Raw genomic sequence first — 26,699 nt, 5'->3', positions numbered from 1 at the left:
ACATTAATTTGTAGGCTGCTTTATGCTTTATATTTATATATTACTATTACTATTACTATTACTATTACTATTACTCATAAAAGGAATATTATTTTTAGGGCTCGAGATAAATTCACATTTGATGAGCTGCATGACATATAATAATTGAATTAATTAATTAGTTCAATACAATGATTGAGCTAACCTCAGTTATAAACTTATTAATTAATTCCTAACTACCTATCGCATCAAATTAATAGCGTAGATGGCTATATATAGTCACATATTTAAATAGGTTGAGTAGTAAAGTTAAGATTCTCAAAACTGGTTGGTGTGCATTTGGATTGAGAGTTTTGATTGTGAGTTTTATAGTTGAGTTACATTAATTCAGAGATTTAATGAGAAGTCAAAGTTGTTATTAATTTTATTTTGGTTTTCATGAGTTTTTTGTTTCTTTTTTATTTTTTTATTTTAATTCTTATTTTTATCCATGATCGTTAGAAATCGCTTTATATTATGTGTAGTCTGCAATTTACTCTTGGTAAACGACCCAGTAATTGTTCGGTGTTAAATATTGGAACTTCTCATTATGTAGTAGTAATAAAAATCACTACACTTTGGTGGATGAGAATTGACATATAATATCCTAATAAAATTTTCTTATAATTTCTCTATTGGTCTTAGATAGATCACTTACATTATTATTTTTTATTGTTTATACTCTACACTAGATTACTAGCTCATTATCTCTTTTGACTAATATATACTACTTGTCTTCAATTTGCAATTATCTGATTTCACTTCCAAATATTCGTAAATAACTATCCAAAAAAATATTTAATTGAGGTAATCTCTTATGAGTAAGTTATAAATGGACTCTCATATGTTTGCATGTTTATTATACTTCAAAATACTAGTAGTAAAGTTAGTTTATAAAAATATTGTGATGGCACGACATATATTAATATAGCCAAACATGATATAATTTGTAATTAATTTTATGACCTCCAACTAACATGATTATTGTAGATGAGCTTTGTAACCAATTAATTTCATGAAATGCATAGCCACCACTTTCACATCAAATTAAAGGATATGTAACAAAACCGGACCAAACCTTTTGTGGAAATAAAGGAGGAAAATGCATAGCCACCACTTTCCCATTATTATAAGATACTAGTAATAATTATTAATATATATTTATTAATATATGTCGGATCAGAGATTAATTATATTTCTTCGTGGAGTCATTTAGGGAAAACAAACAAAATCGTGATATGCAATTCTAACAACTTTTGCTTGAATCCAAACCCTTGTCATTTCACTTAATTAATAGCACATGGCTACCCATATAAATCACAATTCACAAAATTAAAAAAATATAAAAAATTAAAATATCTATGTCGTCGTTGACATGAAAAAAACAAACAAAGGCCATTGAAAAATTTTCTTTCACAATTTTTATCATTTTTTGTGCTGAAAAGACAATTAATAAAAAATAAAAGGTGTGACAATGGAATAACTGATTGTCAGAGTTTTTGCTGCTATAGCTATGACAAATTGTGGGGCATCTACTGTGATTTTATGCTGCTGTGAGAAATGATTTATTTATTTTTGTAGACATTACTTTTGAAGTAAAGCAATGAGTTGGAGATGGAATGTAAGTTTCATTTTCTTTATTTTATTATTGTGACATAGAATTGGCAGAGCTTTTGTGGCCAATTAATGCATATATCATCATTCAGTTTCTTGGACTTTTACTTGCACATATTCCAATTTATATCTACATAAATACTTATGATGTAAACTCACAATCTCCATGAAAAGTGTGGGCGGAGGTGTGGGGCGCACATGTTAGAAAGTAAAAATAAGTGATAGATTTTTTTAGAAAAAAATTAAATATAAAAAAGGTCCAAAACAGGAATTATGTTCTACGTACAATATAAATTCCACATTCTTGATAAATGAAATAAAATGATAAAGCTATCAAACTCCTTATAAAGAGTATATAGTATGTATGTATTGAAAATGAGAGGTCTCCTAGGCCTAAGATCTTTGGGCTGTGATTAGATGTAAATTTTCTTATTTTATGTGTTATGCAAAGTTCTTTAATTACTTCCCTTTACCATATAAATAGGCTTGAGTTAAAATGGTATGATGACAATGTCAATGACAAATACAATTCGAAACTTCTTCAAGTTCAATAATACCTGATGGATTTAATTTAAAGTGCTTATACATAAGAGGAGAAAGTCGTTTTAACTTTGGAGATAGTACGAAAATCTGAAAGACATAGCTTGAAAGTAAGCTATCTTGCGTAAGGAGGATTAGTGCTTTTCTATCATCATCTCATGATGAACTTTTAATTTACAGGCTATCTAAATGCAAGAGTTTAATAAAACTACTTGAATATCCATTTGAAGTGAACCTTACTTTCAATAAGAGACTATGAAAGAGTAAAACAAGAACTACTAATCATCCAATTGCTATACATTGTTTTTTTTAAGGTGAATTACTATTGTTCTTAGTACTAATTTCCAGTAGTGGAAATACTATAGTAGTATTATTAGTAATGAATTTCCTCAGATTTGATATACAACTAAGTTCAAATAAATATCGATTCATGTATAAGTGGTTTAGTAAAAATACGTAATTGAAAACTAAATCTAAAAAATTGTGGCTTGTCGTATTAGAGCATCCACATCCGTGCTCTTGCCAACGAGCACGGATGTGGGCCCGGCCCCAATTTTTCTGCTTGCTCTTAGGCAAGAGCACAACACTCACATTCGTGCTCTTTCGCAAGGACGAGCACAAGGGTCCCACCATTCCATTATTCAATTTAAATAAAAACATTTCCTCAAAATTAAAATGCATTAAAAATACCCGGAATGATATTACAAAATACATTAAAAAATAAAAATTACATAATTAAAATCCTGAAAAATAAAAATTACATAATTAAAATCCTAAAAATTAAAAATTACTTAATTAAACTCCTAAAAATTAAAAATTACATAATTAAATTCATAAAATTAAAAAACCCACTACTCGTGGCCGAATTTCGCCCACATGTGTTTGATTAGGTATTCTTGTAGCTCAACGTGGGTTCGGGTATCGCGCATTGTGTGTCTTATTTCGATCCTCTCACCCACCGTCGTATGCACACCTCGGCATGGGGGAGACCTCGCGCTTGAGTTTTTGGCTTCATCCTCGTCGTAAAAGCTAGTCGCCCTCGGTCCTTCGTCGGCTATAATCATGTTGTGTAAGATAATACACGTGTACATGATGTCGGCGATATTTTTCACGTACCACAGCCGAGACGGGGCCTTCACAATGTTGAATCGGGCTTGAAGGACCCCAAAGGCTCTTTCTACGTCTTTCCGCGCGGACTCTTGACGCTGCGCAAAAAGAACCCATCTCGGGTCTTGCGGGTTGCTGAGCCTCTTCACGAAAGTCGACCACATTGGGTAGATACCATCGGAGAGATAGTAACCCATGTGGTATACATTTCCGTTGACGGTGAAGTCGATCGCCGGTGCTACACCATTCAACACATCATTGAAGATGGGTGAAGAATAGAGCACGTTCAAGTCGTTGTTGGATCCGGCAACACCGAAATATGCATGCCAAATCCATAGGCGGTAGTCGGCGACCGCTTCAAGGATAAGTGTTGGGTCGCCGCCTTTGTGGCCGCTTAAGTGTTGCCCCGTCCAAGCAGTCGGACAATTCTTCCACCTCCAATGCATGCAGTCAATGCTGCCAAGCATACCGGGAAAGCCATGGACTGTTTCGTGAAGACGAAGCAACCGTTGGCAATCATTCATCGCCGAAAGCTGAACGAACGTCCTCGCACAAATTTTTAAGACAAAGGATTCTAGTAGACTTACCGACGTGCAAATACTCGTCGAAGAGGTCGGTCGTTTGCCCAATAGCGAGTTGTCGGATGGCACACGTACACTTCTGCAACGCCGAGAGACTTTGCCGACCGGCTGCATCTGGACCTGCTTGGAAGTATTCAACACGGGCGGACAATGTGTTGACAATACGCATGAACAAGTGCTTTGACATGCGAAAACGGCACCTAAAGCAATATTCCGGAAACCGCGACTGGTCGGAAAAATAGTCGGCAACGTGCCTTTCGTGGGCTCCCTCCCGGTCACGATGGATGTAGCGGCGAGTTGATCTAGTTGGTTGAGGAGGAGGGGCGGGGGTATTCGCTGCGATATATGCTTCATAAGCGACGCGATGTTGTTCGTAGTATTCTTGTTCTTCGGCTTCCGCAATGAGATGGGTGAAATCCATTTGAGGTTTTGAGTGAGAGATGAAGGTGTAAGGTTGTATGAAAATATGAATGAGAGATGAATGAGAGATGATTTGATGTGAAAAATGGATGATGAATGTGTGTATTTATAGATGATTTTGGGGGAAAAAATAAAAAAATATAAAAAAAATACAGAAAAACGGGCAAAAAACGACCATTTTTTTGGGATTGTGATTTTTTTTGGTATTATTTTTTATTTTTTAAAAAAATGATTTTCCAACGGATATGTCGTTGGCTAATCAGAACGAGCCACGTCGCCTGCTCGCTAGCACGGACGTGCTCGATGCATCGAGTAGCGCCGTGCCAGCGGCAAGAGCGCAGCGGCGGACAGCGGTGCCGCGCCACTGGAACGGACGGACGAGCAATTGCACGCAGTTGTGGATGCTCTTATGACGGCATTGCGTTATAAATTTATGTGACAGAAGGTGTAAGCAACACATGTTTAAATTTATGAAATCGAGGAAACCTAGGTAAATTAGAGTGATAATCATTATTCACACACAGCATCAATAGTGCTATTTTGCCTTTTAGTGAGCCAAGGGTCCCCCATAATCCCTGTAAAATACAAGAGTTTTTTTGTTTATATTTATCATATTAATACTATATACTAAGTGTACTAGTAGTATATTTAATTTTAGCATATCATCGTATGCCTAGTGACTACGATTTCACTTTCATTCAATATATATATACTTATTGCTTTTTCTAATGTTTCATGTGATATGATCATGTCACGACTCACGAGTGAGCATATTGTTTACAAGTTTTTTTTTTCTCGAGATTTTTTAAAGCACATCAAAGAGTTGCAAACGATTCTCAGAAGAAAACATTAAAATAAAACAATTCAACCAAATTACAAAATTGCTTTCTGTAAACTTTGGCACTTTCTTTTAAATGGAGGGATGGGATTATACATTGATTCCTATTCTAACACATATTCAGAAATATATTGTACTTGTAATTAAATCTGTTTTTCAGAATATTCTAACTTAATATAAACTTCTTTTCGTCCCTTTTTTCTTAATAAATCAAGATGCGTACTTTATTTACTTAATTACAAGCTAATTAATCTATAACTAATTCCCATAGACTAATCTCTTCAAGGGTATAATGGTCTACAAACACACTTTGATGGATGCATGTGACGAGACAAGTCCAGAATCTTAGTAGTTAGAAAAATACTAGCAATTGTTATATCAAAAAAGTTGCTAACTAGATGGTGAAGATGCCTACTGAATTATCAATTTAAAAATGAATAATACTCCATCACCAAACTAGTTTTCATGGTGCAGAAAATTGATATAACAAGAGCTGTAGAGAGAGAGAGAGTGACAAAAGAGGCCAAATCTACATGATTGGATGATGCAGCTAGCATAAGATGATGATAAGAATACAAAGACAACAAACAGCCCACAGTGGTCAGCTTTTGAGAAGTTTAATTATATCTTCATATTTTAATTTTTTTGGAAAATGTTGTTAGATTCTTTAATGTTGGAAAGGAACTGAATTTCAGTTGCAGCTTGGCAATATGTAGATGATTGCACTGCAGAAGATAATGATGCATGATTGATCCTTGTTTGTTTTTGAAAAACCATAAAATAATGTAATAGGGCCATTCATTTTTCATCCCCCTTATTTATCCATTTTGCAATACTACAATACATTACAAATGATAACCAAATCATATTTAATAAAATAAAAACAATGGCTCACTTTTGCCACTAGAATTAGACCTTCTGATACGGTACCACAGACCGTAGAGCCGTCGCTGCCGGCTGAACCACGTCGGGCCGAGGGAGCAGAGGAGCGACCGAAGGAGGAAGCCTCTATCGCGACGTTAAAGCCCAAACGGAACGTGAAGCCGCCAAGAAGATGGGCCGACTTCGTGCCTACGTAGTCAGCTCTTCTTAGTAATTTACTTTAGTCTTTAATTGTTTATTTTGAACTCTTAGTATTTTTTATTATTTTCCAGTCGAGTCGGGTTTTCTTTGTTGATTCTTTCCCGATGGATATAGGATTAGGTCGAATCAACCCTAGGGTCCGTAGTCTATAAATAGGGCTTTTGTTCACACATTATGGGAAAAAAATAAAAATTAGTGATTGCCCAAATATTACTTTGTTATCGTGTGAAACAAGTCACGAGCTTGATTGCCTGACGGGGAAGAACTCCCGCACACAATCCGCTCGCTAGCCGACGGACCCGAAGCGGGGCGCCGGCCGATCGAACTCAGCCGAGAGAGAATTCGGCACGGTTAAGGGAAAAGGCCTTAACAAACTGGTGCTTTCATTCAGTACTCATGAAGCGATACAACAACAACTACAACACGAACAACGGCAAGGCCGTATGGGGTTCGGGCCGCCAGGACTCCTTTCCGCCATCAAGATTTGGGGGGCGCGCACCGATGACGGGGGGCCGCCGCGATCAGGGAGGGTTTCAGCGGCCGATTATGGAAACAAGTGAATTCGACGCAAGATTGGTGGATGAGTCAACCACGGAGGATCCGGTTAATATCAAATTGGATCGCTTACTCGAACGATTCGACAAATTGGACGTTTGGCGGGACGAGACGGACCGCCGTTTTGAGAATCTAGAACCGCATGCAGCCCGCGACGCTGAGGCACCGTGGGGCATGGGGGACGGCGAGGATTGGGAGGACGACGGCTACCGTGGGCGCGACACGGGAGACAGAGTCACACGTCCCCGATTCTCTCCCCAAGGCAACCGCGAGAGCGGGATGGAGTATAGGGGTCGCAAGGAGACTAGGAACCGCGCAGGGTTCGAAGGGGACCAATCCGGCGGGTTCGCTCAACCAGGGGATCGGGCGCCATCATGCTGGGACCCCCCCAGCGTTTCCAGGCCGCGGGTTTTGATAAGCAGGAGCGGGTGAAGATGCACCCTCCTCGTTTTGACGGGACAGATGCAGCGACATGGATTTCGAAGGTCCAATATTATTTCAACCACTTGATGATGCCCGAGGCCCAACGTTTGCATTATGCGGTCATGTTGTTCGACCAACCGGCGGCGGAATGGGTTTTCAATTATTGCTCAAACAATGATTTCGTAACTTGGCGCGAATTCTTGGAGGACGTCCGCCACCGTTTCGACCGACAAAGTTTCAAAAATTTCTATGGGTTGATAGCAAAGCTGACACAGACGGGAACGGTGTTGGAATATCATGATACGTTTGAACGCTACCTAAATCGCGTTAAAGGGGTTCCGGAATCTGATCTGTTTACCCTATTTGTCGCGGGCCTTAAACCCGAGTTGCGGGAGAGGCTGGAATTGCACCGACCCCAATCCCTGGCGGCCGCCATGGCCCTAGCGCTAGAGCTGTCCGATACCATGACGGAACGTATACCCCAGCCGGCGACGGGTGCGCGACGCCCCTGGCCGACCCGAGACGCGAGGGGCCGGACGGTCACTGCCCCACCGCAGCAGCAGTCCCAGGCGCCGGGCGCGCCGGCACATCCACAGGGTGGCTCGGGACGGCCGGCCGTCCAGCTCCGATTACCGTTGATCCGTGTTTCGCAGGCGGAAAAGGCAGAGCGGGCACGGTTGGGCCTTTGTTATTATTGCCCCGATAAGTGGGTAATGGGTCATGTGTGCAAGCAACGTTTATTATGCTACGCGGAGGAGGACGGAGACGTTAACACTGACAGTGAATTACTACCGGAGGAAAGTGCGGCAGCGGATATCACCCATATCCAAGCCATGCATGGGGGCCAGAGATCCCGACCCCTCAAGGTGACGGGTTTGATTGCAGACAGAGAGGTCTGCATCTTGATTGACACGGGCAGTGACAGGGACTTCCTACACCCCAGGATTGCGGAGGGACTTCACCTACCTCTATCGCCGATACGGCCTTTTCGAGTGGTAGTCGGGAATGGCGAAGCACTACTATGTACTCATGTTTCACGGCGTACACGATTGGAGGTTCAGGGGACGGTATTCATGGTGGACTTGCATATTCTCCCTATCCACGGTCCGGACGTTATTTTGGGTATGGATTGGTTGGAATCCTTAGGGAAAGTAACGGCCGATTTCGTGGGGAAGACACTCGAGTTCGTTCAAGGGGGCAAGAGTATAGTCTTGAAGGGGATTCTACCCCAACCCAGGCGCGTCAGCCTACATTCACTGCTCGCTTTGTCGTCCTCTCAGGCAGCCTGTGAATTTTATGAAGTGTTGCTTTTGGCCACGGAAGATACTGCCCTAGCAGCCGTCGCAGAGGAGGGGTTCCCGCCAGACCTGCACCCGGGGGTCACGGCCGTGTTGGAGCGTTTTCGGCAGGTCTTCGGAGTGCCGGAGGGACTTCCACCAACGAGACAATTCGATCATCGCGTCCACCTATTGCCAGGAGCGAAACCCGTAAATGTGAGACCTTATCGCTACCCATACTTTCAGAAAAACGAAATAGAGCGGCAGGTTAAGGACATGTTGGAGCAGGGCATTATTCAAAGGAGCAACAGCCCCTTCTCATCGCCGGTCCTCCTAATCCGCAATAAGGATGGGACCTTCCGTTTTTGTATTGATTATCGAGCACTAAACAACGCCACGGTGGCCGACCATTTCCCGATCCCGACGGCAGACGAGCTCTTCGATGAGTTGGGCAGGGCAAGAGTGTTCACTAAATTGGATTTGCGATCGGGGTACCATCAAATCCGGATGAACGACGAGGACGTTTTCAAGACGGCCTTCCACACTCACGACGGCCACTTTGAATTTCTGGTCATGCCGTTCGGTTTGACGAATGCCCCGTCAACGTTTCAGGCTGCAATGAATGCAATTTTCCAACCAATGCTGCGGAAATTCGTGATAGTTTTCTTCGATGACATTTTGGTGTACAGTCCGTCGACAGAGACCCATGAAGAACACTTAGCGGCGGTCCTGTCGGTGTTGCACAGTAACAGCTTCTTCGTTAAACTTTCGAAATGCTCCTTCTGTAGCACGACGGTGGATTACTTGGGCCACTTGATCAGTGACGGGTTACTGAAGGCCGACCCAGCCAAAATTGAAGCAATGACGGCGTGGCCGCAACCGAAGAACGTCAAGCAGCTCCGGGGATTCCTGGGCTTAACAGGGTACTATCGTCGGTTTATCGCAGGTTATGCTATGATTGCTGCCCCATTGACGGAGTTATTCAAAAAGGATGGGTTCGAGTGGACAACCGAGGCCGGGGCGAGTTTCCTAGACCTGAAAACGGCAATGACATCAGCACCGGTCTTGCACCTCCCAGATTTCGACCGACCGTTTTGCATCGAGACGGACGCGTCCGATTTGGGCATAGGAGCGGTGCTTCTGCAGAATAACCACCCCATTGCGTATTTTAGCAAAAAGTTGGGGCCCCGTCGTCGTGCGGTGTCCACCTATCATAAAGAGTTGTACGCAATAGTGGAGGCGGTCCAGAAGTGGCGACAGTACCTACTTGGTCGGGAGTTTGTCATTAGGAGTGATCAAAAGAGTTTAAAGGAATTACTCCAACAGGTTGTCCAAACCCCGGACCAACAACTATATGTCCGGAAGCTCATGGGATACAAATTCACCATCGAGTATAAGACGGGGAGTTCGAACAGGGTGGCGGATGCCCTGTCGCGGCGCGAGGAGCCAGAGATGGAGTCGACCGAGGGCTCCGCGACGCTTGCTGGAGATTCGGCGCCCGAGGCCGCCCACGACGCAGCGCTGTTGGCAGCGGCGGCCCAGCCCGTGCCGAAGCTGCTTGATCTACTTCGCAGGGAAACGACATCCTCCCCAGAGCTAAGGGAAATCACGCGGACCATAAAGGCGGGCACCGCACCAACCCATTTGACTTGGGCGAATGGTCTGGTTTATCACGGGCGCCGGATTTTTGTCGGGTCGCGCTCGTCGGCGAGAACGCCTATCCTTACCGAATACCACAGCTCGCCATCAGCGGGCCAACCGGGGTTTGAGAGGACCTTACGGCGGGTGAGCGGGGATTTCTATTGGCCTAACATGAAGAAGGAGGTAAAGCGTTTTGTGGAGTCGTGTGTCATCTGCCAGACCACGAAATATTCCACGCAGAAACCGGCGGGATTATTACAGCCTCTGCCCATTCCATCGCAGGTATGGGAGGACGTATCCATGGATTTCATCACGGGACTTCCGCCGTCTCGCGGGTACACGGTGATAATGGTGGTGGTGGATAGACTATCCAAATACGCGCATTTCGCGCCCCTACCTACTAAGTTCGACGCCATGAGAGTGGCGCACCTGTTTGTCAACACAGTAGTTCGGCATCACGGGTTTCCTAAAACTTTGGTGTCCGACCGTGATTCGGTATTCGTCAACGACGTCTGGAAGGAGGCAATGCGACTTAGCGGAGCCAAGCTGAATTTCACTACAGCTTACCACCCCCAGTCAGATGGCCAGACGGAGGTCAGAAATCGGGGCCTAGAGCAGTATCTACGAGCCTTCACGGCTGACCGACCCTCAAAATGGACCAACTTCCTTCCGTGGGAAGAGCTGGCCCTCAACTGCTTCCACCATGCAGGACTAGGCGTTTCTCCATTCAAGGCACTATATGGCCGAGAGCCGCCAAGCTTGGTGTTCACGCCCCCTTCGGCTACGACGCCGCCCTCGGTGGCGGAAGTGATCACCCAGCGGAGCGAGCTCCTTGTGGAACTCCGACGCAATCTCGAGCGCGCGCAGCAGCGAATGAGTGCCTCGGCGAATAGGCATCGCCGTCATGTGGAGTACGCGATCGGCGATAAGGTGCTGTTGAAGCTGCAGCCTTATAGGCAGCATTCTGTAGCCCGGCCACTGTCGGCGAAATTAGCACGACGCTACTACGGGCCCTTTGAGATCGTGGAGCGCATTGGGCAAGTAGCATATCGGTTAAGGCTGCCGGAGGGGAGTCGGATACATAATGTGTTTCACGTGAGTTTGTTAAGACCGTTTGTGGCGGGCGACGGCGAGGTGTTGGGCACCGATTTGCCTACAGAGTTCTGTGGGGATAGGCCGTTAGTCTACCCGGTCCGTGTCCTAGATAGGAGAGTGATGTGGTTAGAAGGACGGCCGCAAGACCATGTGCTCGTCCGATGGTCCGACGGGTCGGAGTCGCCAACATGGGAGCCTTTGGAGGTCGTGAGCCGCAAGTTCCCTAATGTGCTCCTTGAGGACAAGGATGTTGCTATCGAGGGGGGAGTTGATACGGTACCACAGACCGTAGAGCTGTCGCTGCCGGCTGAACCACGTCGGGCCGAGGGAGCAGAGGAGCGACCGAAGGAGGAAGCCTCTATCGCGACGTCAAAGCCCAAACGGAACGTGAAGCCGCCAAGAAGATGGGCCGACTTCGTGCCTACGTAGTCAGCTCTTCTTAGTAATTTACTTTAGTCTTTAATTGTTTATTTTGAACTCTTAGTATTTTTTATTATTTTCCAGTCGAGTCGGGTTTTCTTTGTTGATTCTTTCCCGATGGATATAGGATTAGGTCGAATCAACCCTAGGGTCCGTAGTCTATAAATAGGGCTTTTGTTCACACATTATGGGAAAAAAATAAAAATTAGTGATTGCCCAAATATTACTTTGTTATCGTGTGAAACAAGTCACGAGCTTGATTGCCTGACGAGGAAGAACTCCCGCACACAATCCGCTCGCTAGCCGACGGACCCGAAGCGGGGCGCCGGCCGATCGAACTCAGCCGAGAGAGAATTCGGCACGGTTAAGGGAAAAGGCCTTAACACCTTCTCACATTCCCTTTAATTTAATTAATTAAAACATAAGTAATTGAATGAACGATTACGACATGAGTAAAAATTTAGATATGCATAAGAATTAAAAACTTGACTACTATAAATATCTAAGTTAATGCTCAAATATACTCGAATGGGAAATTATTGAAGGAATATTGCTGTTTTTGAAAATCATGTTTGGCGTTCAATGAGTCGATATTCTAAAAAGTACGTACTATATTTATCAAAAAAATTGATAAAATGCAAACTCATATATTGTACAAACTTTATGATCTAATTAAAAACTTGACTACTATAAATATCTAAGTTAATGCTCAAATATACTCGAATGGGAAATTATTGAAGGAATATTGCTGTTTTTGAAAATCATGTTTTTCGTTCAATGAGTCGATATTCTAAAAAAGTACGTACTATATTTATCAAAAAAATTGATAAAATGCAAACTCATATATTGTACAAACTTCAAACTATGATCTGAACTGTTGGAAAATATCAACAGATGATAAAATAGTAGCAACAGAAAATTTCATTAATGCTATGTTGACATCTTTTGTTGCAACTATTTTGTCATCTGTTTACATTTTCTAACGGTCCAGATCATAATTTGAAGTTTGTATAATATTTAGAGTTTGCATTTGATTACATTTCTATTATAATAATAGTTCCCTTCCATGATGATACGACAAACATGCATAATAGTAATAATTAATTTTATTTAAAAATTTCCTAGTTTGGCCGTATGCATAATAGAGACACGGCCTAGCTAGCTAACCAAAAAAATAGAGATTCACTTTTTAATGTGAATTACTAAAATTTAACCAATTAAAATAAAAGGGGCAATGAGTCTATTACTACAATCTTCTCGTATTTATAAATACAAGATATTAAAATAATTACAACAAACCTAGATAATACTATAGACGGAGTATAATATAATAAGGGGGTGTTTGGTTTGTAAGATTGTATCCGATATTAAATTTGTAGTGTGTTTGGTTCATGAGATTCAACCCTTCAACTTAATCCTAGATGGATAGTCTCATGATAATTAGTCATAGTCTCCCCCCTCCAACTAAAATAATCTCACAACTTAATCCTAGATGGATAGTCTCATGATATTAGTCATGGCAACCGAACGCCACCTAAGGAAATTTACCTGGCGAACTATTCGTTAATATTGTCGAATAATAGTAGTATTACCGTAGGTTATTGATGTGATGGAATGAAAGGAATAGGAGGAGTATTTCCATGTTTAATAATCTCATTTCAATGGTGATTTGTAATTTACGTTTATTAAAGATGTTAATTGGTACCCCACCTACATCTTAAAAATCGTCTTAATTCAATTTTGGTGTCCCAACTAAAATTAAAAGGCACAACTCAAAAATGCAAAAGATTTAAGAGTGTAGTGGACAATTTGCATTCTCAATTTAAAAAAAATAAAAATTAATGCAAATAATAATAGTTGTCACTCTTTAATTAAATTGAAAGTATTTCTATCTCGAGAATTGATTCATCCGTCATTTGTGTGAGCTTACCCCCTAGACATTCGTAGCCTTCTAACGATATAAGCTAGATTTCTCAACCTTTATCGAGAAACAAGTATCAAGGACGTACTCAAGAACACATAAAAACATCTTTTGAGATTCTTTTAGATTTACGTTGTGAAATTACAATTGTATGCATCAATCCATTTAGATATATGTTGTGAAATTACAATTTTTCGACCGAACCTTCTATGGTGTTTGAACACTATCTACTATATACAATCAACGTCGTTTTTTAAATAATCAATTAAATAAATAAATAAATGTCCATAGAATAACAACCAAACAAAAAATAATATGATCACCTGCGGATAAGTATTTTCCATGTCATATTAGAGATGACCCACTTTTATGAATTTGTCCCGATGAAGATGATAAAATTTGTTTTTAAATTTATCTCAACGAAGATGATTTACTTTTTCTTCACTTAATATACAAAACAACGCAAAATCTCATATCTTTCCAAAAGGAGGCCATCATCATTAGGATGAAAGGAGTATTAAAATATTTGTAAAAATAAGGATCTCCCATACACAACCAACTTTTCATTCCCCTTTTCGGCGTTCAAAATCTTGTCGATGTAGCATTTAGTTGTAAGACGATGAAATATGTTAATTCCTTAAAAGATAACTTCTTTGTGGAATTATATAAATTTACAAAATTGTGTCAAAGTTGATATCAAAACTATCCATCTTTCAAAGAGACTATTACTATTAAAAAAGTATTAGTACTATTTCAGAAGGGATTAATTGACAAAATATAAGATTATCTGACCTACCAATTTGACATAAATTTCCCAACACCACACCCACTATTCACTAACACACATTAAATTCACCCCCACCAACTTAGTGGTGATTTATTGTTAAAGTGTGTGGACAGAATGTTGCAATTTTAAGCAAAAACTTCAGTTTAGGTGGAAACATTCTTCCGAATCAAACAGCAAATATAATCCAAGTACAAATCAAAGTAACTATTTATAACACACGTCAAATTTAGTGTAGTAGTACAAAATATTTAGAAAGGAAAAGAAAATAGATATAAAGTGTAATTTTAAATCGAGTATTTTTGGTACCAAACTCAATAAAAAAATAAATGAAACAGATGGACAAATGTAACGGATTGGTCAGTTTAATTGCACAACCAACAGGTAGTGGACTGGCAAAGAGTACAATCAAGCAATTCTGTGCTCTCTTCCTTTATAAAAAGCACATGCCATTCACACATCTACCAGACAAACTCTTCACAGGGCTGTACTTATTGTTGCATTTCTATTTATTTTTCCAAAATAATTAGGAGTACAAAAAAAATGAGCTAAGGATAGGGATCAGTCACCTACACTACTACCTCATGGGAGGCCCTCCACCCATCCCATGCTTAATTCTTGTTACTCATTGAATTTACATTCTATCTATGTATGTCTCTTTGCTTTGTCTTCACTTATTCATTGGAGTAACTATATATTCACTACCTACTAGGCAACCTGCCCTCTGTTTAAATAGCTTGGTCCACTTTGTTTTTGGTTAGGTAGTTTCTTTTCAAGTTATCACTCTACCAAGTATTCAATGCTTAGTTACGGACTTGTCCCACGAGCTATCTCACTTGATAGGCCAGTGTAATCGTCGATACATAGCACAGACTGTGAGCGAATCGTACTTAAAAGTTGAAGGAAGCTATGACATCGGACACTTCTAAGATAGGTGACCCAATGATAAGTTTTTCATACGTGATTGTGAACAAATTACATTGTAAAGACTTGAATTGGTATATAAGGATAACCGTCAATTTGGAAGTCGGGTTGTTAATGCCAGTCGTTTGGATGAGTTGTCGTGGTTGGCTAATAAGTTGATGCTTTCATTAATAGGCCCAACGACTTGGAGTGGTGGCCTATGAAATAAGCCAAAGTATGGTGAAAAGATTTGTATTGGTCTGTAAGGACAACTGTCAGTCTGAAAGTCGGATCGCTACATCCAAAAAATTTTAACAAGTTAGTTTGTTTGACTTATAATATTGATGCTTTTATTGAGAGATCCAACAACTTGAATGCCGACTTACGAAATGAGCCGGCATGGCCGATGAGTATTTGACAGCTAACTTAGAATATATATTAGTCAATGTGGCTCATGTTATATAGCAAAGGCACCTTTTGAAGAGTAATGTAACTGAAATAACTGAGCATATATCCATTAAAGCTCACGTTCGAAATATTTATTGATTTATAAAGGGATAGTAGTGTAATTGGGTCTAATCAACCCTAAAATTCACGCTTAACTCATTTATTATCAAATCGAATTTGAAATTTATTTATCACATATTGCAAGGGTGAGCTTATTAAAAACGTTTATCACTCCAGAATAAAAGGGTAAGGGAAGGGGTTTGTTGTTGAGAACTCTAAAGTCGAAAAGAACTTTGAGAATAAGTAAGGTATGGAATTGTAGTCTACATAGGAAAACAAAATTTCAATATTTAATACTACTATAAATTATTTTTAAAATTACTTATTCTGAAAATATATACTCCACTCTGCCTTATACTCATTTACGTACGTAATAACATTTATTATAATTAATTAATTAATTATGAGATTGCAAGGTTAGCAAAAGAGGTAGCACAAGGATTTTACCTACATATAATTAATTTGTTAAATACATGTAGTAGAGACAAGAGACATATTAATATACATATTCTCATTTTTATAGGAAAAGGGAAAAACATATGCTAACCAGTTTTCTAGCACTGCTCTCTATTTCTTGGAAAAGGAGACACCAACTCTGCAACTGTTTTGGAGAATAATGTGTTTATATAATTTGATCTCATATCTTATTCTATCAAAAATTAAATATTAATACATCAACATCTAGAGTGTGTTATATTGCTAACTCATTTTTAAATTGCTAACTACAACTAAATGATAGTCATTGAATCATTAAATTAAGGCACAATATCATACAACCACGAATATCAATACAGTGTACAAAAATGTCAATTAAGAGTATTAATGTCAATTAACAAAAAATTAGTTATAACTATCCTTTAAATAATATCTCAAAACTTTAAATAATTATAACTATCTCAATTTAAATAATTTTTTCACACAACATATATCAAATTAAAGATAATTTTATAAGGATTCCAACGAAATCTTACATGCATATGTTTCGATGTCAAAATTTTAAAAAAAATCGTAAATGTTCATGTTTTCGACAACCAGCTTAATATCAATATAGATAGCATAATATGTCAATATAATATGTGTACAATGTCAATATTAAATTGTGTTGACATATTCAATGCATTGTGTTTATATCTTTAATACACTATATTGACATTGCGATTCAAAACCCTAAATGTGGTAGTTAATCTTATTTTTTTAATATTAACAAAATTACACATGGAAAATTATAGACCATTAGATCTCTTAATTTTTATGGTCTTAAATTAGTTGTAGTTAGCTACTAAGAAGTGAGTTAGTAATTAATCACGCCCCTGAACCTCTATATTAGTAAATTATAGCTTTAGAACAAAAAAAGTACATAAGGGTGGCATGCAGCGTAGTGCCAATCTTTTATATTTTGGTAAAAGTAATTATAAATGAAATAACAAAATAGAACTTATAGAAAACATATCCGAATATAAAAATTACAAAAAGTAGTAAAAAATAGGTGCCCAATGTTCTAAAAAGTTGTGGGCCCCGGGCTGTTGCCTCCAGGCCCATCCAACGCCCCCAACCAAGCAAATAAAAAAAACGTATACCCTCAGTTTTTTTGTTAATTATCTAATCCTCAATAATATTAAGAAAATTAAAAGGTTAACTTACTATTTTATCATAATAAAAATATATGTACAAAATTTTGAAAGCATTAAATAAATATAAAAATGGAAAACATGGCATAATCACATTCTCAAGTTTTGTAACGTGCGATTCTCCAAATAGCATCCGACAGTAGACATTCTTTTTTGTCATTTTAATTTATCTGTTGTTAGAGTCTCATCTCAATCATATTTTGATAAGCAGACTCTACATTTCAGTAACTCATCTCAATCATATTTTGTTTTAAAATATATTATTAAAGTAGTATATAACAGTTGAGTTGTTAACTTTTTCAACCTCATATTAATCCGATACATTGTTGCTGGGTTTTGAGCAAGAAAATAGAGTAGTGAATAGGAGAGAGAGGGAGGAGAGTGGCCCCATGATGTTTTGGGAGTATTAAGACAAGATTAAGAGAAGTGGGGTAGTGATGGTTTGGGACAAGCAAGGCACATCCCCCCGCTAACACAGCAAAAGGGGTGCAATAAAATAGACACCCTTGTTCCCATGTGCATCAATTTAAGAGCATCCTTCCAAAACACAACTCCTCCCTTGCCTCCTTATTTCATTAAACTAACCACTCTCCTCCAAACACCCCGACCTCCTCCTCTTCCTCCTCCTCCTCGTCTTTCCCATCCAACTATTCAATCACGCCCCTTCAAAATTTTTTCAAATCAAACACCATACATACACATCGGCATCGAGTTTTTTCTTCTAAAAAAATATTTATTTTTTAGGCTTCACGCGTAAACATTATTGAAGAATGGGGGCAGATTTGCATGACATATATAATAGAAAAAAAGTGGGGAGGGGATTGATTAGGTTTGAAATCATAATTTTGTGAAACACATAAATAAATGGGAATATATCAAATCAATTGAAAGGGAGTTTTCTCACTTGCGAAATGGATAATTTGTTGTTATAATCTAAATTTCCTGTCATTATATTAGCTAAAACGTTGTGGAGACCCCCTTATATAAACTAGGGTCAAACATGCATGTGCCTCTTCCATTATTTCCTCCCCAAAATATGTCACAAGATAATTTTATATAGAATAAAATAAAAAAGATTGCATCATCTTTTCATTTTAAAATATGAAAGAAGAACACACCAGAAAAAAAGAGGCCAAAATTAAGCATGAAATTTCATTTTCCAAATAATTTTAGTGTAACATATACATTCATAGCAAGGCATGGTATCTATCTGGTGGGAAAATTAAAAGCTTTTCAGGTTGGCCAAAGTGTTGCTTCTGGACTCATGACATGATTAGAGCAATGGCCATAGCCTAATATTAATGTATGTCTCATAAATGAAATTCTCATTTATGATCACTGTTTTCTCAACCCTCTCTTCTCCACAATTCCCAAACCGGAGTATTATTTTTTGTTCCTCTCATTAAATCAGTAAATTAGAAATCAAGAAAAGTCTGCGAGGCCAATCTCGTCTTTCCATTCCATGGAGTAGGACTGACTCGATTGACATCCCTACTAGAAAGTTTTCCCCGGCGAAGGCAAGGCAGGGGTAGTGTTGTCATTGGAAAGAATTAATATAGAATGAGGACACCTCACTTTCATTAATTTCATTTGCTCTCTCAACTAGTTGACCTTAAATTCTTTTAGGTTGCTTCTCCCCTCTGCCTGTTTAAGCCCATCTTCATCCTGTTGTCCTACACAACAGACAAGAAAGCTCTACTTTCTCTTCTCTGTATAAAAACAAACACAATCCATCCAGCCACCAAAACAATATTCTCAACCAACACTTAAAGAAAAATGGAAGATAGCCACTTCCATTTGCTATGGCTTCTTCTCATCTCATACATTCTGTTTGTGGTGGTGCTCAAAGCTGTGGTTCATCTGTGGTGGGCACCAAGGAGAGTTGAGAATTTCTTCATGAAACAAGGAATCAAAGGCCCCAAATACCAGCTCTTCTTGGGGAATTTGAAGGAATTAGCCAGCTTGAATATGATGGCTTCTGCTCAATCCATGCCCCCTCTCTCACACAATATTCTCCCTAGAGTCCTCTCTTTCTACCATCATTGGAAGAAGATATATGGTATGCTTATGCTTCTCTCTCTCCCCCTTCACTTTTTTGCCACCCAAAATCTTCTTTTCCCCTTCACATGTAACATATACATATACATATACATACACCTTTTTTTTCAAAATGCATACACACATTTGCTGAGCCAAATAAGTTGGTGTGAGCTGTGAGGAACATTGTTTGTGTAGGGTCTACACTATCCATTGCCTTGGAGTAATGTGATTTAAATTTTGACCTTTTTTCCCCTCCTCCATGCCTTTCAATTTCCCCATATTAAAATTTAATGAAAATGCAGGCTCCATGTTCCTAGTGTGGTTTGGGCCAACAGCAAGGCTGACAGTGTCTGATCCAGCCCTGATTAGAGAGATCTTCATCTTGAAATCAGAACTGTTTGAGAAGAATGAGTCACCACCACTGGTTAGGAAAATTGAAGGTGATGGCTTGCTCAGCCTCAAGGGGGAGAAATGGTCTCACCACAGGAAGATCATCCAGCCAGCTTTCCACACAGAAAATCTCAAGGTATAACAATTAAATAGTACTACTACTTAAATTTTCATTGAAATAATTAATTAATTTGGAAAAATGAAAATTTGGCAGCTGATGATGCCAATGATGGGGAAGAGCATGGAAGCAGCAATGATGCAATGGAATGAGGAAATGAGCAATGGTGGGAAAGTGGAAGTGGATGTATCAGATTGGTTTGAGAAAGTGGTTGAGGATGTGATCACAAGAGCTACTTTTGGGAGAAGCTATGAGGAAGGAAAAGCCATTTTTGAGCTGCAATCTCAGCAGATGGAACATGCCACTGAGGCCTATCAGAAAGTCTTCATCCCTGGCTACAGGTAAATTCAATTAAATAAATCACGTCAAATTCCTTTTCAAAATCGGAAAATCAAATTTCATTTTGGATATTAATTGAATTGATCAGATTCTTGCCGACGAAAAAGAACAGAATATCTTGGAGACTGGAAAAGGAAATTAGGAAATCGCTGGTGAAGCTGATCGAAGGAAGGAGGAGGTGTCAGGGGGTGTCAGACGAATGTCCGAACGATTTATTGGAAGTGATGATAAAGGCGAGCGAGAGAGACGGAGAGGAATCGGCGATGGCGATGACGGCGAGCGACGTGGTGGAGGAGTGCAAGACGATATTCTTCGCCGGAAAGCACACGACGGCGAATCTGCTGACGTGGACGACGGTGCTGCTGGCCATGCATCCCCAGTGGCAGGAACAGGCACGTGAGGAGGTCCTGAGGGTGTGCGGATCACGTGATTGCCCTACCAAGGATGATCTCCCCAAGCTCAAAACGGTATTAATTCCTTTTCTTGGTCCCCTATATTACTATGATTATGTTATCTGCCTTGATTATTGTGTCCGGAACAATATACTTTTTGAGTTATTAAGAAAAAATTAGTTAATTAATTAGAATGTCCAACACCAAATCTTGGGTTTAAACTTTCCATTTCTTTACTGTCCTAAACAACAGAGACATTTCACAAAAATTCCCACCTCCAACCACGCCTCTTCACGCCTACCTATAAAGCGCACCTACTACTATCCTCTTTATGCATAACTCCTCAAATCATTAACCAATAGATTACTTAATTCATCCTTCATTATTGCACATTACTCTAGTTTCACAAATATAATCACAAAATTACCATTTTAGTTCTATCCACCAAAAATAAATTCTATACAATTTATAAGAAATAACTTATAGCAGTAATTGCTGACATTGTCATTAATGCACACACTAAGAATGGAATAGGAGCTTAAGCCCACATCAATTTCTTTTTTATATTTTTTTTTATATTTTTACATTTGTGAAAATTATCAGAAAGTATCTTTATTAAACTGATGTCTAGAAAGATTAAAAAATTGTTGAGGTATATCAACATTTTTTTCTCTATGTCCATCATTGGCACCAACAACGGACAAAAGAAATTTTTCTGGTAGGAACTATATTTCCTTAATTTGTCTAGTACTGTATTTAATATTTTTAGATGAGTTAGATAAAGGATAGGTAGTTTTGTATGATAATTTACATATGATTTAGTTAAATGTAAAGTCTTTATTAGTAAAAATATGACTTTTAGGTGCTTAACCAATTAGCCCCTTTGAGGTTAACATAAGACATTCTCCACTCACATATCTCAATCACTTTTTATTTAAATTCATATTGCACAAATTGTCTCTTACTTTTAGTGGATGAAGGGAGTAACATAGTAATTTAAGTAAAGGAGGTCGGATCATGAATATTACCAATCATCAAAATCAAATGCATTTTGATAAAATGTAAAATAAATGGATATTTTTTTAATTAGAAAAAGGCTAATCTGGTGGTTGATGGTGCAGCTGGGAATGATCCTCAACGAATCACTGCGGTTGTACCCGCCAGCAGTGGCAATAATCAGACGCGCGAAGCGGGATATGCAGCTGGGTGGGCTCCACATCCCCCGGTCCACGGAGCTCCTAATCCCAATCCTAGCCGTCCATCACGACCCGACCCTGTGGCGCCACGACCCGCACGAGTTCAACCCGGCCCGCTTCTCCAAGGGCGTCGCGCACGCCACCACCCACCCCATGGCCTACATGCCCTTCGGCCTCGGCGCCCGCCGATGCGTCGGCCAGAACCTCGCCATTTTCCAAGCCAAACTCGCCGTCGCGATGATCCTCCAGCGCTTCTCCTTCCACCTCGCGCCCACCTACCAGCACGCGCCCTCCGTGCTCATGCTTTTGCACCCGCAGCACGGCGCGCCCATCGTCTTCACTAAATTATAATACTAGCAATTTTTTATTATTTTTAAAAGTATTGTTATTATTATGAAGAAAAAAAAAAGAATTTTCCGCTAATTAGGGGGGTGTTAATTTCTTCTAACTTGGGATGGGGAGTGTTTGGTAGGATTTCATCTAACCCTTTTTCACGTGTTAATTAGCTCAGCCCTTTAATTTACTGGGGTGATGGCTAATTAAGTTGGTGTTAGGTCATTTTGTCAAGGATTGATGGAGTGATCAAGAAAATCTATATATATAAATGTATCTTCTCTATCTTTTGTATTTCGAATATGTAAATTCTTGGTTGTACACATCTTGATTTTTGGTTATTATATTGGCATTTCAGATGTCTGCATTTTGATTTCTTTTAATTAGGTAGAGATGTTTGGACACTCTAGTTGTCGTTTCAATTGGATATTGGAGGATTTTATTTAAAAATAAATCCAATAATCACTACTAAAAATTTAATGATACGAATATATAATATATTAACACGTAATAAGTCTAGTTAATCATTCTCATAAAAAGATAAATATATTTTTGCTATTATGAGTTTGTGATTGATCAAACTAAATACTACTATCATAATAAGTTCAACTCACTAAATTTTTATTCCCATAATCATATTCATACCTTTGAAGGAGCACATAGTAGTCTGTCCATTTAGTTATGAACTTATGATGTTACTAGAATTTAATCTTTTTAATTAAAAAAAGACTAATAACTTCATATTCTTGATTTTTTTATTGTGGGCCCAGTGGCCCCACTACCATCCTTCTAGGTTCGTCATTTTGCCATGAGTCATAAACTATTAAAAGAATGTTGAAATTTAAAACTTATAAAAAAAAAGTGAGCCTAGCTAATTTGTGATTTCTATTCCTCCTTACAAAGTAAAAAAAATGGGAGCCAATTATAGTCGCAATTTATGAGATTTAAATAAAATGAAAATGAAATATAAAATGCTAACATGGACTAAACTAGTTGTGTTTAAAAATAGTACTACTATGTAGTGTATTACACTTCATACCCTTTGAGGTTATTGACAATTCAAACAAACAAAAAAAAGAAATGAAATAAAATAAAATAAAATAAATAAATAGTTCAAAATAATGACTGGTGTCTCTGTTTCTTTTCCTCTATGAAGTGTCCTTGCTGTCAAGACTATTTCTTGAAGTCTAGAAATCATATTCTTGGATCTGCCTATATTGTACAGTAGATAGCATGAATAAAGAATACGAATACAGCTATATATAATGCCTATAAATATAACTTAGAACCACAGTTTTGTATTTATGAATAGCTGTTCAAGTGTCCCTTTTGTACTAATCTTCGCTTCCATTGCAGTTTATTTTAATTACATTTCATTTTTTCTTCCATAGTTTGCTTAAAATTATGCAATTTAAATTACATTAGGCTTGCTTGTCGGAGCAGTCACAAGGTCTTTGAAATAATTTTGCTGGTGTAAAGGTCAGTTGATGTATAAACAATTAAATAAGGAATTTATGATCTAATGAGATCGCAATTTTGGAATAGAAATTCAACTTCTTTTATGGAGTCTTGTCTTGGTTTCAATACTTTTCTCTTTGTCACACCCTTAAGTATGATGATGTCACAATCTATAATATATATACTGCTCTAATAAATTAGCTAAATCATCTTTGCTTTAAACTTTGTAGAAGCTGCTGTTGATGCTACATATATATGATGCAATTGTTGGATATTTTAGTGTAATTGGATTAACTTGATTGATCAACGTGATTATAATGAGACATCAAATAAGTTGGAAGTGCGGAGTGTATACTTATTTGAATTTCTTATGATTAGATGGAAGTTCGGGGGCAGCGCCCCCGAGTAGCGGGGTCCAAGGGGCAGAGTCCCTGGCTGGGGTCGAGCTGATTAAAGTTGCTGTACAAAAAATTCATTAAAAGACTATTTTGCAATTTCTTATTCCCGCCAAAAACTGTTAAAAACAGTTATGAAATGAAGAGACGCGACTCTTCGTTTTCAGCCTCTTCTTATGATCAATTTATGGGTTCAAAGTTTTTTACAGAATCGATATACGAATATCTTCGAAACCTGAATTGTATCCGATCAAATATTGATAGAACCGCCAAATTGATTTGATCTGAAAGTGTTTCACGCCTTTCATGACATCCGATTTGTTCACATTTTATTTAAACTCCCTTTAGAGGTATGGTTTAATTGTTATTAGCCTCTTCTTAGTTATATGTAGTTATCTAATTTCATTGGTGGTTTGTATGTTATGTCATTTTCTTTCTTTAGTTGGCTTGATTGGGGGATACTTTGACATGCATGATGTGATGTTTCTTGGTTGAATCCGATAGTGCTATGTTGTGATATTTTCTCCTTCATGCTTACCTTCTTCTAGGGGGTCATGTTCTGGTTTCAATGCTTTAATTTTGTCTTTGTCTTCTACATTCATCAATTTCTTTTATTTTAAAAGTATTTTTTGTGGTTATTGTTTACTTCATTATTTTGAGCTTTCTATTCACCATTAGAGGATTTTTACTTCATTCATCATAAAAAAAACATCAAGAGGTCCGTTTGATAGAGAATTTTAGATATTTATGAAATAAATTCTCATCTAATTTCACATAGAATGAAGAATCACCATAAGGTCAGCATGATTAGATAATGATATTCGATATAACATATTGGTAGAATATTATATGGCACTAATATGATAAAAATGAGTGATCATGTGTTATACACATGCACCTTATAATAATGAAACACAATAATATATCAAAGTTGAAAATCCAACTAAATTAGGTATATTTTGCAATATTGTGTCTATACAACACGCATTGACTTATCATGATCGGATTAGATGTATTGTTGTCATATCCTGTGGCATACTACCAACATGCAACCGATGGTTCAATAATTAAAAATTTTACTTCAGAGCTCAGTTTTTTGTTTTATTCGATTTTACATTATTTTGTTCAGAAGAATCCTGGCACAAAATGTAAGTATTTTACAAAGTTTTTATCATTTCCACAAACGATTAAAAAATATACAAATACAATATATCAATATAGTATGTGTATGTGCCGAATTTTGCAAATTTTGATATGCAATGATTATCTTATTTACCGCAAAAATAGATACACAGACAGCCTGTCTAAAGAATATATACAATTTATAATTGGTATTTACATAAATATCGTGGCATTAATTAAGCAATAATTGATCAATAATTTGTTGCAAGGAATTTATCTCCAATAATGCATTACTCATTTAGAGTGAAAAAACATGGGTAGTTGACTCTAATTAATTTATTTCAACTGTATGCTGAGTTATTAATTGTTATATCATGGAATAAATACTATTAAATGAGGTTCTGAAATTATAAAAATTAAATTCGGTTTCCCTCATAGGAACAATTAAATTACTTCTTTTGATCAGTTTTGACCTTGTCTTGCAGAAGAAATTATGCTTGTTTTATGAATACTTTAATTATTCTCCTCCAACGCTACATATATTTTGCTTAATTACATATAATTTCTAGTATTATTATTATTATTTAGTATTTTAAAAGGACGATGATGATATCTTATTTAGTCCGTCAACATTATTCAAATTATACTACTACTAATTTTCTTCAGTATTTATATTTGAGGTAATTTATAGGGAGGATTTGGAGGGAATACATTTTACCAATTATTATACTGTCTTTTATAGGCCAAATTCGAAATATTCATTTTGGATTAGAGGATTTAATTTGGATTTGAATAAATTTCTTTTGTGGAATCTTTTTGCTTTAAAGAAATTGAACCATATACAGAATCTGAGAATAGGAATCTTGAATACTTTACGTACGAAGCCACATTTACTGCCAACCAAACGAAATATAAGTGATTTTACATTCCACAAAATTTTCTACAAAATTCTTTGTATATTTAATTTGAAATTTACTTTCTTGAAATTTTCTGTTCAGAATCATCCAGGCATTTATTTATTTGTTCTGTGTTCTCCCAAAATTATAATTCACACAAAGCATATTTAATATGCAATCATTTACACACAAAGATTATTTAATAAGTGAAGACTTACTTATTTGTGCATAAAAATATCAAGAGACAAATCCCAGTTATAGTGCGATCGAGGTCGGCCAAATGTAGCACAATTCGATCGAAGCAATCAATTTCTAAACAAAGAGGGTAAAAATCGTCATTCTAATTATTTTCCTAATCGGATTCTGCTATTTTTGTTATTAATATTAATATTTATTGTTATCGCATTGCTACACACCCACTCTCTCAGTTTTGATCTTGTCTCAACAATGTTAATATTAATGTCATTGTAGTTATAAGTTACTAAGCAATTTCTTGGAAAGTCGAGTTCCTTATTTAATTTTATCTCAACAATGTTTTTGTACGAACAGAGAAGTTTTATAAGGCATCCCTCCTAGTTTTACCCTAAAGTAAAAAAAAAAAACTTCTAATAATTTTATTTGATGAGCTTAGCAAGTGGTTATTTTCTTTTTCATTTAGACACAAT

At 37.9% G+C, this 26,699-nt stretch overlaps 1 protein-coding gene across 1 annotated transcript; it reads left to right on the top strand.

Moving 5' to 3' along the window:
- The first annotated feature begins 18,958 nt into the window (after positions 1 to 18,958).
- Positions 18,959 to 22,530, top strand: LOC121801928 (cytochrome P450 734A1-like). Its single transcript, XM_042201399.1, has 5 exons — positions 18,959 to 19,414; positions 19,698 to 19,921; positions 20,000 to 20,244; positions 20,331 to 20,709; positions 21,756 to 22,530. The coding sequence occupies exons 1-5, from the start codon at positions 19,132 to 19,134 to the stop codon at positions 22,179 to 22,181; spliced, it is 1,557 nt and encodes a 518-aa protein (XP_042057333.1). The 5' UTR covers positions 18,959 to 19,131; the 3' UTR covers positions 22,182 to 22,530.
- The last annotated feature ends 4,169 nt before the right edge of the window (positions 22,531 to 26,699 follow it).

This window comes from Salvia splendens, chromosome 5, assembly GCF_004379255.2.
Source record: "Salvia splendens isolate huo1 chromosome 5, SspV2, whole genome shotgun sequence".
Lineage (NCBI taxonomy): Eukaryota > Viridiplantae > Streptophyta > Magnoliopsida > Lamiales > Lamiaceae > Salvia > Salvia splendens.
Note: the sequence above shows the minus strand (reverse complement) of the source record. Positions and strands in the feature narration are given on the sequence as shown.

What these genes read in the sequence shown, in the direction of transcription:
- LOC121801928 (XM_042201399.1), top strand. Translation starts at nt 19,132, where the DNA reads ATGGAAGATAGCCACTTCCATTTGCTATGGCTTCTTCTCATCTCATAC. An exon ending in TCATTGGAAGAAGATATATG is followed by an intron (nt 19,415 to 19,697) that starts GTATGCTTATGC and finishes ATGAAAATGCAG; the next exon opens with GCTCCATGTTCCTAGTGTGG. An exon ending in ATCTCCCCAAGCTCAAAACG is followed by an intron (nt 20,710 to 21,755) that starts GTATTAATTCCT and finishes TTGATGGTGCAG; the next exon opens with CTGGGAATGATCCTCAACGA.